The 17324-nt window shown below is 36.5% G+C and overlaps 1 protein-coding gene across 1 annotated transcript in view; it reads left to right on the forward strand.

Moving 5' to 3' along the window:
• ARMC4 (armadillo repeat containing 4) overlaps positions 1-17324 on the forward strand; it is an 80361-nt gene that overhangs the window by 14115 nt on the left and 48922 nt on the right. The window contains exons 10-14 of the mRNA XM_009070055.1: positions 12003-12149; positions 12433-12642; positions 12807-13031; positions 15334-15444; positions 15939-16093. Coding sequence (XP_009068303.1) covers positions 12003-12149; positions 12433-12642; positions 12807-13031; positions 15334-15444; positions 15939-16093 — 848 coding nt within the window. The remainder of the gene's footprint in view (positions 1-12002; positions 12150-12432; positions 12643-12806; positions 13032-15333; positions 15445-15938; positions 16094-17324) is intronic.

Consider the following 17324-nt stretch of genomic DNA (forward strand, 5'->3'; position numbering starts at 1 on the left):
CTGGGAAGCAGCTGCTTCTGTGGTCTGGCTCCTTGTCCTACCTTCAAGCTTCCCAGGGCTGTGAAACAGAAGATGTGTGTTCTTGCCATGTCTCCCCATTGACTTAATAACAAGTAGCAAAGACAGAGCAGTGAGCTTGGGGATGGCCTTGTGCTAGGCATCTTTTGGGGCCAGAGAGATAAAATTGGAATATAGTGCTCTGCTGATGTTTGTAACAGCAAGATTCACCCAGGAGAACCTGCTTCAGATTTGACACTGTTTATTAAATTGGTGCTTCTGAAGTTTGAATTTCTAGGGGAAGGACTACATTTTACATATGAAAAGTTCTAGGAATAGGGTGAAGGGATCATCTTTTTCAATTAGCCTTTCACTACAAACAAGGGACATTAGTTTGAAAAGTGGAATCTTCTTTGTGGCAGAGCTGGGGCTGTTCACTGAAAACAAAAAAGGAGAAAAAAAAAAGGTGAGAGCTGGGCTTTGTGCTGCCCATTGTTGAGCACTGACTACTGTGAGTCTTAGGATAAAATTGAGGTGTTGAGAGGTGAATTGGGGCTAGTGACTGTGCCAGGAAAAATTCCAATCTCCAGAAGAAATCTTTAATCCCTTAAATCCTTATGCTACTTGATTTTGGTTCCCTGTAAGGGTGTGATTTATATGTATGCCTATGCCAGGATGAGCTCTGGATAGAGTTCTGCAGCATCAGAATTCATCCTTCAGTTTCTTACATGGAAAGTCATTCTACTTTTGACTCTATTTCAGGGGTACCCTCGTGCAAACAGTCAAATCTCACACTTCATGTAAAATATCCATTGATTTCATATCTGTTTGGAATTACTCCAGTGTGAAAAACCTCATTCCCAGAACAGCATTGTGTTGATTTTCTACTTTGGAAACATAGGTGGACAAACCTGCTGTCTCTCCCCAGCTGTTTGCGTCCTGTGCCAAGTCCAGGAGCTGGGGAAAGGCTATGGTACTGCACAGGAGCCAGGGAGGATGTGCCCTTGGTATGGCCTTAAACACCAGCTCCTAGGTGCCCACGTGCCCTGGTGATGCACAGCAGTGGGTGGCTGGGAAAGGAGGATGTCTGTCGCATGACTCAATGAAATCTCAGTCACCAGGCAAGGAAAAGGTACAAAGAACTGCAGGATACACTGGATGTATTCAGGTCTGCTGCACAGCTGAATTTTGGCAGGGCCTTTGGAAGACTGCTGTGTCAAGCAACATTTCTGTAGCTGGCAGGAGGCCCCTCTGTGCTGGACTTACATTACATAAGGATGGCAAACAGAGCAGGAAGGCAGGAATGTACAGGAATATTCCTTATAGCCTTTGCCTCTTTCCACTTTTTTCTCTCCATTCTTTCTTTCTGTCTTTCTTGTCCAGTTCTTTCTTTCTCTTCTCACTGCATTGCAGGGATTGTTGGCTGGACAAGACCTATGGCACATCACTTCTGCTTCTTCTTTGCAGTGCAGGCAGACCTGAGGCAGGAGGATGCAGTGTGGCTGCTGCACCACAGGCATAGTTTATTTCCTCATCTCAGGAAGCTCAATTTTATCAGTTAGGGAAATGCAACTGTCTTGGCTTGCAGGAAGGAGTAGTGGATCCTTGCCTGACCTCTTTGTCTGTGGAGGGAACCTGCAGTCTTGGGGAGGAAAGGTGCAGGTTAGAAATGCAAAAAGTCAGATAGTAAAATGATACAGTGAGGCTCTGCTAGGAACTAAGATGCAGAATCTCAAATGAGAGGTTCGTGTAGATATTGTTGATAAACTGCATGGCATAGATAGTTTTATTTCCCAGGAAAAGACAGGGAGGCATCATGAACTTTTTTTATAATTTTGTTTTCCTTGCAGAATCCTTTTTTTTTTGGGGTAGTTTCAAATGACACTATCTTTTCTGTCTGTTCAGTGCTTAGGAAGTTTCAAGAGTGTATGAGCTCTCCAGTAGTCTGTACAGGCACAGATCCTTCCTAGTTCAACCTCATTAAATTTTCTCCTCAGATTCACTTCCACTGGTTTCCCAAATTACTTGGATTATGGGACTTGGGGCAAACTGAGGTACAGGAAATCCATGTATGCCTGAAGGGTAGAAATGTGGATAAGGAAAGTCGAAACTATTACAGTACCAGGGAACCTATTTCAGGACATTTAGGACCAAATCTTAAATGGCAGTTGCCTGTGTGTGGGGAGTTCTTTTGCACTCTGTATGAAGGTTTGTAATGTGACTTTTCTCTCTTTGAGGGGAAGAAGGAGGCAGTCAACAGCTGCTTGCACACCTCCCTACTGTGCCTTAATATAAAGTCAGTCACAGTTTATCTCCAAGATGAGACTTGTCATATCTGAGGTGTAAGGTTTTAGATATCTGAAAAATAGATACCTTCTTCAAAACATTTGGTGACAGAAAACATCCTGCCTTTCAAAAGAAATGATTGCTTTCTGGTGCAAATGGAAATTGTGTGGTCTAAGCAGGTGATGTATAGAGCAACTTTTTTATAAGAGCCAATTATAAATTTATGGCACTTGCAAAGACATTGGTGTGGCTGGTAGGTTTTTCTCAAAATTTGTATGAAATAGAGGATAGACACAATATTTTTTAATTGCTGCATGGAAAAGTATAACTTTCTTAAGTTAAAATGATATTGAAAATATTCCATGTTATTAAGGTTACACTAGTGCTCATTATAAAAATCTACATCATCTTCATGAACTATATATGCAGTAAGAAATCTATCGCATTCAGAGATTAGCAGAAAAAAAATTATATTTTATTCTGAAATGAAGAATCTCAAAAAAAGACATGAACATACTGGTCTAAGGAATAAAATGGGTCTTCTTTAAAGTGAAGCTGCACAAAAAGTAATTTCAAATTTAGTAAGACAAAAAAATATAGTGTCCCAGTGTACCTACTGATGTACCAAACATTTGTTCCCTTATCTGGCACATTGCAATACTGCTCCAAAGTTTTTTGATAGTCATAGAAAGAGTCTAAATTTTCAGAACAGCAACCTGCACAGAGAACTGCAAATACAAATTCTGTAGTCTTGAAATCTGGCTTTATATGTGCAATAGATGCAAATGTTAGAATCTAATAGCAGGTGTAAATGTACTTCATCTATGCAGAACATATATTGCACATCATACTGGTTTTCCTCAATCTGTGGATAAGAGTTAACTGTTTTTTCTGTATAATATCATATTAGCAAGACTTGCATGAGACTATATTTTAGCTATTCAATACAAAATAAGCATATATAAGTGCATCTAAAATATTTTTGTACATAAAATTATTTTGCCACTGTGTAATGCCTTTTGGTCAGGACTGACCAACTTTGCTGGTGATTCACCTGATCTTGTTAGGACAGTGTCTAACAATAAATCTTTTTGCTTCCCCTATGGAAGTTTATGGTGAGGTAACATGAAGGAGATTATTCAACTGAACTGGAAGGTCAAGATGAAAAGTAAATTTTGCCATAGTTTGGCTAAGACCAAATATATGTGACATAATCATGTGCCACCTGCTAGTGTTTCTAGGCACATGTTTGGCTAACCTGAGTCTTGGCAAACCTGGCAGACTTCATATCACTCTCTTCTCTACTGTTCATGAATGTCTCTTGCTCCCATCTTCCCATATTAGCTAAGCTGTTATTGTACAATTCAGTAAAGAATGTGATTACTGAGAAAAAAAGGAAATAAAAATATAGGAAAGCTGCATTTTATTGTTAAGATGTATTTTCTGACAACCTAGATAGTGCTGATCATGAAAAAGAAATATTTTTATGATAAATTTACTAGGTAGGAAATATTGGCAAAGGGCAAACTCTCAAATTATTATTATAATTGGCAACTCTGAAACACTTGAATAGCTTTCTCCACAAAATACTGTACAAACAATCTTTCCTCATCACAAGAGACATATGAAATTCATAACAGCTGCTTGAATTTTGACCATTAACACCAACTCTGATGAATTTCTGTGTGGTGGAGGTTTAATTAATGTTCAGAGGGTCACACATTCCTAAGAGTTTCATAGCTGATGAAATGAAAGACAATCTAGAAATAAAGAAAAAGAAGCAAACAAAAAGTAGAATTCAATTAAAAAATGAGAAAGAAGAGATGGGATGTAAAAAATTAAGGACTGAATGTAAAATAACTGATGTTTGATTCTTCTCTTTCCATTTTATTATAAAAGCAGGGAATGAATGAGCTATAGTATTGACATCATAGCTATAGTACCTCAAAAATAGTAGTAAATCACCACATCTGTCTCAATCTAACTTCAGGCTTTATATTCATGAAATAGATAATCAGATTGTTATCTTTCCTAAAGAATTAGAACATGATTGTGTCTGAAAGCTATCAAGAGTTTTAAGTAGTGAGGACAACATTCTTCATTGTTTTGAAGTGTTCCATATTGATCAAGGCTCAATTTAATCACAGTTTAGTAGACACAGTTATTTCTGGAGCATCACTGTGCTTCAGCCAATTCTTCAGCTCTATTTGTTCTCCTGTGCTCTCACTGAGCCCTGTTTTGAGTTTGTTTTACTTCTCCCAAGAACACCTGTCTCTTAGCTTTTCATGAACTTTTTTTATAATTTTGTTTTCCTTGCAGAATCCTTTTTTTTTGGGGTAGTTTCAAATGACACTATCTTTTCTGTCTGTTCAGTGCTTAGGAAGTTTCAAGAGTGTATGAGCTCTCCAGTAGTCTGTACAGGCACAGATCCTTCCTAGTTCAACCTCATTAAATTTTCTCCTCAGATTCACTTCCACTGGTCTGGTTTCCCACTTGGATACATAAAATTAAAATAGCTGCAATAACATTAAGGCTTTTATCCACTTTGTGAGCCAAGTACTAGGCAAAATCAAAACAGCTTAGGCAGGTCCAACACTGTCCCACAAGGTACATGTGTACTAGTCTCATCTCCAAGTCTACATTCAGGGTTTACAATGTTAAATTACTGTTAACAGTAGTACTCTTTGTGTAAGGTTTTTTGTTTTTTTTTTTGGTTCAAATTTAATCCTAGACTCTTTTATCTTTCTCATTCAATCCTAATTTCTGCCTGTTCTTTTTCAAAAGTAGATTTTCTTTCTTTTCCTCAGGTGAAGTGCTTTTACAAAATTGTCCAGATGCAACTGGGAAAGAAATATACTCCTAAATTGAAGAGTTCACAAAGGAGTAGAAGATAAACTTGCACTTTTAAGATATTATATATTATCTTGGCCAGGTTTTCTGTGGGTTTGGGGTCACCATTTCACTTCTTTCCAAGTTTGAGGTTTGTGAAGTTACTAGGAAAAATATTCTATTATTCCCAGTCCAATGAAGTAAAAGTTCATATGTTTGCCTCTGAACTGCCTTGACTCTTACCTCCTCTGTAGTAGAATCCAATTACTATGGATCAGAAAAGGAAAGCTAATGGAATGGATACATGTCTTGGATGAGTTTTCAAGAGGGAATCAGTGGTTGCCTAACAAAACCTTCTGGTTCATGCAGAAAAGAATAGACTTATTCTTTTGTTTGGAAACTCATTTCTTTTCAGTTGCATAAAATATGACTATTTAAACTCAGTGTATTTGGGTCATGACATATATGTCACTTCTGCCACTGTGTTGGGTCAGGGTCAAGATATTAATCTGCAGCTAAAACTGCACAGCTTCTGTGCATTGTTGTAGTCCAATGTGAATGTTTTGATTTTGAGATTTTGTGATGCCTGTGATTTTCCACTGGCTTTACCTCTATTAATCTACATGGTATACATACAGGCTGTAGCTAAAGAATGCCAGAAGATTCAGGAAGTGGGTCAGGGAATTATTCCATAACTCAGTTATACTTGTCCATAACTCATGTTTTAACAAGTTGCAGCTTGTATGGTTTATAAACTAAGATGAAAAATTGGAACTAGTGTTTAAACCATAACAAAACTCAGAGTGTTTAGAGATTCACTAGCATAGAAAAATGGCCTTGCTGAAACATATTATACATATTCTACTGCAATACTCAGTCTTTCAGTAGGCTTTATCAAAATTTATTTAAACTTTGAAGTATTTTCCAGTATAAAATTACAAAAGGGTCTGTGATTTGAGAGAGTCAAGTTCAAGAGAAAATAAAAAAGACATGAAGTTTTAAACTAAGAATTCTGTTTCATACTTTACTATTTATTTTGGAATTCTTTTTTTCTAAAAATGTAAATATTTGAATAATATTTTGGACTGGGATTATTCCACTTAAACAATGTTTTTGTTCTAGGAGTTTTTTCATTCCATTAATGAGATTTAATTTTAACATGTCTGCTATAACAATAAAGGTTTCTATAATTTGACCTACTTTATTTTGGATATGCTGTATTGTTTGTTCAGTATTTTCTAAAAATATATTGACTTGGTATGTTCAGTCAAGTATTGCCATTCAGATTGTATATACTTATAATCAGAACTGGGATATTACTATATAGAAGGACAAAACTGCCCACAAACAGCAATTTTTGTTCCCATTATTCAGTCACAGACTTCCTATCACAGACATACATGTTAAGCTATCTCTCCAGGATTTGCTTAACACAGCAAATATTATAAACTCATGCTATGTCAAAATAGATTTCAGCCATAGATCTGAACAGGAAAAAAACCTCCCATGACATTGCCATGTAAAGTAAAACAATATTTCATTTTCTTGTTGCATTCAGACATGTTGATTCTAAATCCTAATGCAAATTAAATAGATTAGTTAAAACCTCCTTCAAATAGGTACTTGTTCAGTCATGTTGACTCTAAATCCTAATGCAAATTAAATAAATTAGTTAAAACCTCCTTCAAATAGGTACCATATCTATAGAAATGTTTGTGAGTCAAAGCCTGTATAATTTGCATTTTATGTAATCTTGCTCTCACTGCTGGCAGATCATCTGCAAAAAAAAATTAATGGTGTTTACTCTTTCCAGAGATGACTCCAGAGGAAATCATGTTGACTCTAAATCCTAATGCAAATTAAATAAATTAGTTAAAACCTCCTTCAAATAGGTACCATATCTATAGAAATGTTTGTGAGTCAAAGCCTGTATAATTTGCATTTTATGTAATCTTGCTCTCACTGCTGGCAGATCATCTGCAAAAAAAAATTAATGGTGTTTACTCTTTCCAGAGATGACTCCAGAGGAAATATCGTATCATTCTTTGCTAGACTATTGAACTGAGATCATTGTTTCAAAATTTAAAGTTTTGTATTGACTAGTTTTAACTGGGGACATGTGCTATAGAAATCTTAGGACTGTATATTTTATTATCTATTATCTGTATCTACCATCATATTATCTATTATGGATGAATCCTCTTTTTTTTTTTTTTAAAGAAAGGAAGGAAATATCAAAACCATTTAATATTTACAAAATTTCTTTGTAGTAAAAGTTCTAGACTAGAGCAGAATGTAGGAGGTCATTGACTCCCCATCATCAGTTCTTTGTGTGTCTTCTGAACAAGTATTTGTCTAGCTTTTCTTTCTTGCTGTGGAGATTTTCATAACTGCTATAAGCAATATATTTAAAAATCAAAATATTCTTGCCATTACTTTTCTTCCCCTAGTGTAGATCAGTCCTGATGCCATTCGATCCCATTAGTTCCTGTTGTACCCTCACTAGACCTGGAGAGTAGATGATTGTCATTGTAGCTGTTCTTTGAACCACCTTCTTATTTTCTTCTTTACTTCAGAGTGAACAGCTCCAGTTTCTTCCATTTTTCTGTGTAGAACCTACTTCTGAGATATTTTCCTGTCCTCTGGTCTTTATCAACTTGGTCAGTATTTTTTTGAAGTATGATACCTAGAATGAAGGCAGTACTTCAACTGTGGATGTATCAGTGCCAAACCAAAGGATGATTTCTTGTATTGAGCAGATTCCATTAAGCTTCTCTAGTAGGAAAACATCTTAGTACTTACTGAGTAGTTATGTCCTTAGCATAGGCAAAGTGTTTACTATGCTATCATTACACTAGGTTAGCATTAGTAGAATATAGTAAAGGCTAATGTAAAAAAAATAGAGACCATTTAATGCCTTTAGTTTTCTTGGTTTGATTTGTTGAAAGCTTGCCATTGACAGATCTCCTCTTGATTATTACAGAAATATCAAACAAAATGATGGTTGTAACTCATGTGTTCCTTGATAACTGTACTTTGGTTTGTGTCCTTGCATGCTTGTGTTTTTTCTTTTCTTTTCATTCTTGTTTGATCTTATCAGTAGTTCTGTAAGTCTCAGTTGTGAGCTCTGAGTATCATAATAGAGACATTACACATACATTGCACAGAATATGTTTTACTGATAATGTAACAGTGATACTGCTTTATTTTCGTTTAATTTGTGGATATATACATTATACCACTATATAGGAAGGGAGGCACATTTTAAACTAAGTCTGTGTTTAATTTCAAGCTTTAAAATTGATTGTTGATCTGCCAGTAGAGTTTATTTTGCATCCAGCATATCAGATTTCAAATGGTATAACAGCACGATGCAGATTTTATATCAACTTAATGGAGAGGTAACTATTTCCATGCATGTTAAAATCTATGCTGTAACTCCTGCAAGACTTACTGTAATGATAACTTCAAGAAACAAAAAGATAATTGTTGAAACCATCAGTAATATTTCTTCTTTTGTAGAACTGATGCTTCAGCACATATGAAAAATATTTTATTGTGGTTTTACTTTAAAAACACTTAAAGTGGTGTGTTCATTTGCGAAGCTGAAAAAATAAAATGCATATATATATTATATACAGTTTTTTATTTAGTACGAGAAAATTAAGAGTTGTATATTTTTTGAAAACCTGGTCCATATTAAATGTCATATGCCAAATGTTATATATGTAAGATAAGGGAATTATGGATTGCTATGTTATGTATACATGTAGTTTAATTGTAGGAGAAGGAGTCCTCAAAACAAGAGACATCACTTGTCAGTTACTGATATTCTTCTTACACATGTAAAATCCTAAAAAGACAAGTTTTCTCTTAAAACAGCTGTTGCAAACTTTTTTTCTTACAACGAAAAGTAAACCTCAAAGTCTAAGTTATGTGAAAAGACCACAAGTTTCATAAAAGGACAGCTGTTAGTTCTTTTGAGATGCAGAATATTCAGTGTAGTTTTGTAATCATATCTTATGTGTTTTTAAAAAAATAGAGTTTTACATGTGTGGGTAAACTGATTTCTCTAGGAAAATATTTGGGAATTTGTTATACTATTTTATACTCTAGGACATATTTGTGAAGTAGATGAAAATATGTTTTTAAAGCAACACACATTTCATTTTCTTCTAAAGTCAAGATCATATTGATAATTAAAAAGAGATAACAGAAGTGTGAGAATCTTCCTTTAGGATACTCTATGTTACAGATGTTTAAAAATGATCTTTCTATTTCACCATTTTTATGGGGAAATTCTGTGGATACCTATTGCTATGAGAAATTGAAGTAAAAACTGTGAAGCACTATTGATGTATGCTTTATTGATTAGGAAATGTGTTTTGTCTGATCTAAGTCACTGGTCTGAAACTTTATAATGCAGTTCTCTCACTTTTTGGATGTATTTTCTCACTTGTGATTCTCTAGTGTATTCATCATAAGTGGTGGAGAGCATCTTAAATATTTTTCTATTGTATTTGTCTTACATTTCAGAAATATGCTGCTACAGTTCTGTTTTTGTTAGGTATACTTGTGTCATATTAGCAAACATTACTCAGTTTTTCAATACTCTGTATTTCATTATGATGTGCACAATTTAGCAAAATATTTTCCTCTGGAAAGGATTGACTAAAAGTCCTTTACAGATTGAAAACTGTCATTTAAAAGAGATGGGCTTGGGCAGCACAGTGAAGGTCTGGATGGGAGCCAAAGCTTCCCTGGAATTCAGAGACATGTGGGAGGTGAATACTGTAGTTTGATTTACGAGGTACTCTAAGTTGTAACTTTCACATTAGTACCAGTTGGTATTGTTCATGCCCTCCAGCTTCTGTGGCAGCTACATGGTAGCTCAGCCCTCCTAATCTCCCTGCAGCTCAATCCATCTCTGATTTTATTAACAGTAAACCTCTATCATAGGTTCAAAATAATCCATTGTCATATGGTTTAACTTTCAGTGTTGTATTCTTTGATCTTTTTCTTGCTTTTAGCCTAGTAGCAGTGACTGAAATAGAGCTTATCTTTTAGAAAAACATCCAGTCTTTACTGAAAAATTTCTACTGATGAAAAACTAGTTAGCACTCTTAAGTAATTTCTTTCAAAGGGTAATTAATCACACAAGGAAAAATTGCACTTTACTCCTCATCTAACGTTTAGTACCTTTAACTTCAAATCATCAAATCCCTGTGCTAGATTGTGGAGTCCTCTGTGATCATGTTCCTGTTCCTCATAGATTTATTTATTCACTGTGAATAACTCATACTTTAATTTACTTTTTAATAAACTAAATAATGTCCTTCATGTCTTTCTCAATGTGACTGTTTTCCAGGCTTACAGTCATTTTTATTTCTCTTCTCTGAAGCATCTCCATCTTTTCCCATTTCTTCTAGAGCTGTAAAAAGGAAAATCAGACACAGAATTTCAGTAGTAATTGCACAGAGATAATATGTACTTTCCTATCCAGTTCTTCTGATTACACATCCCAAATTCATACTACATGGTAATCTCAAATTCATATCCAGTATTCCAAGTCATTTTATATGCTTTGTTTCCAAGAGAGAACTCCTACATTAAGTTATATCCAGTTTTCATTATTTGTAAGTCTGCGACATTCAATTCAGGCACAAAAAAACCTGTATTGGGCAGATCAAGACAATTTATCCCAATAACCTGACTGCAACAGGACAGAGGACAGGATGGAAGTCTTCTGTGGTTAAAGTTCATCTTTTGCATTCTATTGTCCTGACTTCTGATTTTCACAAATGTGGGAAACTTGACTGTATAACTTTGTCACATAACTAGTCCTTCCATTTCTCAGGGTGTTTACAAATATGTTGAATTGCATAACTTCAACACAGATCCATGGAACTCCACTAAATCCCACCTGTTTATGGAACTGACATTTTCCTATCCTCAGTTTCCTATCCTTTAGTCATTCTTTCCAATCCATGCAATGGCCTTTGCTATTATAATATAGTGGCTTGGTCTCTTTAAAAGCTATCAGGGAGATACTTTGGAATCCACTTAGACATATCAACTGAATCACCATTGCCACAAGCTTGGTGACTTTTGTAAGGTAGGACTTACCTTAACAGATTCATGGTAACTCCAGGTATCATATCCAGACAGTTGTCTGCTAATTCTGTTCTTTATTACAATCTACCAATTTGTCCAGCATGGATCTTTGGCTACAAGGCCTTGGATAATCCTTGAACTCTTTCCAAAGTTGACATCACATCTCTTGTTTCCCAGGACACTGGTAACATGGCAGTTTGAAGTGAGGGGATAAATGCCACTTGTACTGAAATCGACAGTTTTACCCTGTTGCCTTTATAACTCAGTTGAATACTATCTAATAATGGGAATGTGTTACTGTTCACAAATCTCAGGGTTTTTTTATGAACACTATCCACAGTGGCTTCAGTTTTGGAAAGAATCATCTGAAATGTCCACAATGGAAGATTCCCACTGGAATCTCTAGTTTCTTCCAGAGTGAATACCAATTCAAAGACAGCAGATAGCTTCTCTGAAATATCTGTATCTTCACTGTGTGTTCCTTTGCTTTCTGCAAACACTCCTACAAAGCTCACAATACCTGGCTGCCTAATTTACTAGTTCATTCACAGCAAGCCATGTTAGTCACCTGAGCTATTCACCCCCTTCAATCTTTATGCCATTTACAGAGTTTATCAATAATTCCATTTCTTACAATGTCTGGATTATATAACACCATAAAATCAAAACAGTCTAATGTTTCTTCTTTAGTGGTAGTTTTATTAGTACAAGTAGAAGTGATTAAGTTTTATATTAAATGCACTTCATGCATTTGTTGATTATTTGCTTTATTTTAGGGAGGTAATCCAACAGCAACTGTAATTGCACTGTGTTCAATGAGGGATTTCAATCTGGCTCAAGAAACATGTCAGCTGGCCATCAGAGACACTGGATGTCTTGAAGTGTTAATTAATTTACTTGACACAGAAGAAGTTAAATGTCAGGTCAGTAGCTTTGTCAAATAGAGCAAAGAATATATCTTTCTATGGGAATATTTTTTTCAATTTTCAAAGTTATAGAGAATAAATAAAATATATTTCCTTTTTATTTCTGTATTTTCTTGTTTTCTCCAGATTTTTAGAAATAAATCAATTGCTTTGCTTTCAGTTTCCTTCTTCTGATTAAATTTAAAAGATAAAATGTTTTAGATAACCCAGCATTTTAAATAATGTTAATGTTTTTCTATACTTAAGTAATGTGTAACTTCTGTTGTCTCCCATTATTTAGGCTGGTTCTTTAAAAATCCTGAAGGAAATTAGTCAAAATGTACTGATCAGACATGCAGTTAAAGATCTTGGGGGCTTAGAGATCATGGTGAAACTACTGGACTCTCCAGATAAAGACCTAAAATGCCTGGCAGCTGAAACAATTGCTAATGTTGCTAGATTTAAACAAGCACGAAAGACAGTAAGGCAACGTGGAGGAATCAAGAGATTGGTAAGCATATTAAAATTTGTACCTTTGTCATATGCATGTTTTTGTTGAAAAATTACATCATGTGCTGTAGACATGATTATTGTCGTAGTGTTTACCATAATTAAAAAGCAATAGAATATCAAATTTGCCTTCAGATATTAAAAAAATATGGGGTTTTTTTTTAGGTTGGGCTGTTGGAATGTACTTCAGTGGGATCACCATACCAAGCCAATGATGCCGACGTAGCACGCTGTGGGGCTTTGGCACTCTGGAGCTGCAGCAAAAGCACCAAAAATAAGGAAGCAATCCGTAAAGCTGGTGGCATTCCATTGTTAGCTAGATGGCTCAAATGCTCAGATGAAAACATCTTGATCCCAGTAGTAGGGACACTACAAGAATGTGCCTCAGAGGTAAGTAAACACACATAGCTAAGTTATTTTTAAGCATTATAAGAATTGGCTACTACAAGGAAGTATTAAATTTGACTGTCACTTAAATCAGGGCAGTTATCCCATCAGGAAATAGGTGCTTTGTGTGATTGAAATGTTTTTGAGAGGGTCCCAGCTCCTAATGAAGTAAAGGCCACATATTTTTGTTTAAAAGGCCAGGAATAATATGTGAAAGAAAATGAGTATAAATTAAAGCCTTAATCAGTTTCTTTTTTTTTTTTCCTCTCATTATTTTAATCATACTTTACAAATCTGGCAACCTAAGACTGAAAGCCTTAATCAGTTTCTCTTTTTTCTCTCATTATTTTAACCATACTTTACAAATCTGGCAACCTAAGATGCTATATTCTGGTTAATCAGTACATTTAAATTCTAAAAAACTAACCTACAGGTGTTAAGAAGATCTCTTGCAGTGCTGAGCAGTATGGTCAAGTGTCTTTGTATGTTGAGTAACATGTCTGATCAATTGCAAATACAACAAAAGAATATATGTGATTTTTTAAACAGATTTCTGTGGCAGGTTTCACAACTTGTAGTATATTCAGTTTTTAAATTTGAATACAAGTGTTTTTTACAATGGTCATAAGACTGATTACATGAGTGGGACAGTTCTGTTTGAGATCTTTATTGATGATGTGAACAAGGAGATCAGGTGCACCCTCAGTCAGTTTGCAGACACACCAAGCTGAGTGGGAGGGCTGATCTGGAGGGTAGGAAGGCTCTGCAGAGTGATGGGCTGAGGCCAGTGGTATGAGGTTCAACAGGGCAAAGGGCCAAGTCCTGCACTTGGCTCACAACAATCCCATGCATTGCTACAGGCTGGGGGATGAGTGGCTGGAAAGCTGCCTGTTGAAAAAGGATCTGAGGGTGCTGGTCAGTAGTAGCTGAACAAGAGCCAGCAGTGTGCCCAGATGGCCAAGAAGGCCAATGGCATCCTGGATTGTATCAAAATAACGTGGCCAGAAGGACTAGGGAAGGGATCATCCCCTTGTCCTCGGCACTGGTGAGGCCACACCTCAAGTGTTGGGTTCAGTTTTGGGCCCCTCACTGCAAGAAAAGACATTGAGGTGCTGGAGCAAGACTAGAGAAGGGTAATTGTCTAGCCTGGAGAAAAGGAGACTCATGGGGCACTTGATCACTCCCTCCAGCTATCTGAAAGCAGGTTGTAGCAAGGTGGGGGTTAGTCTCTTCTCCTGGGTAACAAGCAATAGGACCAGAGGAAATGGCCTTATGTTGAATCAGGGAAGGTTTAGTTTTGATATCAGGAAAAATTTATTCCCCAAAACAGTTGTCAGGCTGCCCAGGGAAGTGATTGTCACTGTCCCCAAAGGCATTTAAAATCAATGTAGATGTGGCACTTATGGGCATGGTTTAGAGGTGGACTTGGCAGTGCTGGGTTAAATGGTCGGGCTCAATGATCTTGAATGTCTTTCCCAACCTAAATGATTCTATGTTTTTATGATTCTATATTTTCACTTGTGAAATCACATTTGAAATTTAGGTGTATTGTACTTCAGGTAAAAATATACATGATTTCTTTGGGTCAATTTCAGATGTGGAAGACATGACTTTAAAAAAGATTTTACATTATTGAACACTTTGCCTATTAAAAATTAACTTCTTGAATTACACAGATTTATGCATGTTCCATGAGACACAAACCTGGCAAGTTTTAGAGTCAATAAATCTATATTGAGAAGGTGATGTTTTTGAGGGTTTCTTGTTTGGCCTGACTTGGAAAGAACACTAAATGTATCTCTTACACAGATGCTTCCCCTCTCTTAAAAAAAGATTCCTGTTACAATGCCTGTAGGTTCAAATTTGGGAAAAAAATCACTAAAAAATTTTAATTCTAAGAACATGTTTTTCTAACCTTGTTCTAGGAATAGATCTGATGTTTTTGGCTGCTGGTTCTTGATGAAGTGAGTGGGTACTTCTTGATCCCATTCCGAAGCATCTTTTGCTTCCTTGGCTCTGAGCAGGCAGTCTGGACACCTTTCAGAATATTCTGCATCTTGTTTAAGCCAAGTGACTACAAAGTAGGCATTGCAGCACCTGGTTTTACAGGTGATTTGAAGAGCACTGCAGAGATTTTCTGTATTTGCTTACCTTTGAGATCATCAGTAGTATTTTCAAGGCAATGATGCTTAAGATAAAGTACAGGACTTCTCAATATCAAACCCTAGAATTGAAGCACTCTATTAATATTGTGACCTATTAAATGTTAATGTACAGGATTTAAAAATGCAGTTTATATTTATAGCCAAGTTACAGACTCGCAATAAGGACAGAAGGAATGATTGAGAACCTGGTGAAAAATCTGAGTAGTGAACATGAGGAGCTTCAGATGCATTGTGCAAGTGCCATATTTAAGGTAATTGTATTGTAATCAATAGATCAGAGCCAGGAAGAGCCCTTTGTTTTCATGTGGTTATCGGTTTTAATAAATCTTAATTTCACTATTTCTCTAATGTGTAAGAAATTACTTTATAAAAATATTGTGAATATTTTAGCTGCATATTTAATGTTGCAATTAAGTTCCTACTTGCACTTCTTGTGACCAAGCCCTAAATTGCACGGGTAGCCAGTGGAGAGAGGCAGGGCACACTGTGCAAAGAGTTGCTTTGGTTTTTTAATGTTTGTTTGCCCCCAAAGTGGACAATGTGCTGGTTTAAGCACTGCTCCATATATAGTCCCAGTTTAGTGTCAAACTCTCTTACGAGTCGTTAGCATATTCAGATACTTTAAGGCAATATTTATACTTTTGTCTGTATTAGCTTTTACTAGTTACAATATAATACAGGTAGGTTTTGAAGACATCGTTTTAGACATTTTTACATAATATATGTATTTAATTGTTTTGTGTAGTGTGCAGAAGATAAAGAAACACGTGACCTGGTTAGACAACATGGAGGTCTACAGCCACTATCTGTTCTGCTTGGTAACAGTGAAAACAAGAAACTTTTGGCAGCTGTGACAGGTGCAGTCTGGAAATGTGCAATCAGTATAGAAAATGTGTCAAGGTAAAAATTTAATTCGACAAACATTTATTACATCATCATGTTTTGATTTTATGGGCCTCTATTCTTTTCAAAATTGTTGGGTCATGATTCTTCAAAAATATTTTTTGCAATAAGTTGAGCTTTCAGCTTAGGTTTTATAGCGTTTCAAAACTTGCCATCTGACCTCATCTGGTTAATGAAGACAGTGTTAAGTTCCTAGATTTTAAGGGTCAAGGGAGATGAGTGGTGCCTCCTGTCGTGGTTTAACCCCAGCAGCAGCCAAGCCCCACGCAGCTGCTCACTCACTGCCCCACCAATGGGATGGGGGAGAGAATCAGAAGGGTAAAAGCTACAAAAACTCATGGGTTCAGATAAAGAGAGTATAATAGAGAAAGCAAAAGCTGCACACACAAGCAAAGCAAAACAAGGAATTCATTCACTGCTTCCCGAAGACAGGAGGTGTTCAGCATCTCCAGGAGAGCAGGGCCCATCACGCGTAACGGTTCCTTGGGAAGACAAACACCATCACTCCAGATGTCCCCCCTTCCTCCTTCTTCCTCCCACCTTATATACTGAGCATGATGTGCTAAGGTATGGAATATCCCTTGGGTCAGTTTGGGTCACCTGTCCCAGCTGTGTCTCCTCCCAGTCTCCCATGCATCCCCAACTTCCTTGCCAGTGTGGCAGTATGGAAAGCAGCAAAGGCCTTGACTCTATGTAAGCTCTGCTCAGCAATAGCAAAACCATCTCTGCATTATCAACTCTGTGTTCTGCACAAAATCCAAACATAGCCCCATACTAGCCTCTGTGAAGAAAGTTAACTCTACTTCAGCTCAAACCAGCACAGCTCTAAAGAATAGTTCAGATATAGGACACTGAGTCAGGAGGTGTGCTAGCACATACCAAACTTTTGACATGTAGCCATATCCTTCCTCCTCTCTGTAGCTTACAAACTGGAATCACTGCTGCATGGTAGAGAGAGTACTTAGTACACTTAGCTTGAACGTTTTACATCAAGAGAGACAGAGAGCAAATTATCTCATTCTAGGGTCGATATCTAATACATATTAGGCATATACTGCAGCCTAGGATAATTAGCCTAGATGCCTCTCCTTGACTACAGCAAGGGCTCAGAAAGGTATGGACACCCAGCTTCTAAACGAGTGGAATTAGCTGATGAGAGTCCTGTCATAGGCACCTACAACCTCTCAGTACCAGAGTCCTGGTATTATTTGAGAATATGACAGCAGGA

The sequence above is a fragment of the Acanthisitta chloris genome, unplaced genomic scaffold (genome assembly GCF_000695815.1).
Source record: "Acanthisitta chloris isolate BGI_N310 unplaced genomic scaffold, ASM69581v1 scaffold3242, whole genome shotgun sequence".
Taxonomy (NCBI): Eukaryota; Metazoa; Chordata; class Aves; order Passeriformes; family Acanthisittidae; genus Acanthisitta; species Acanthisitta chloris.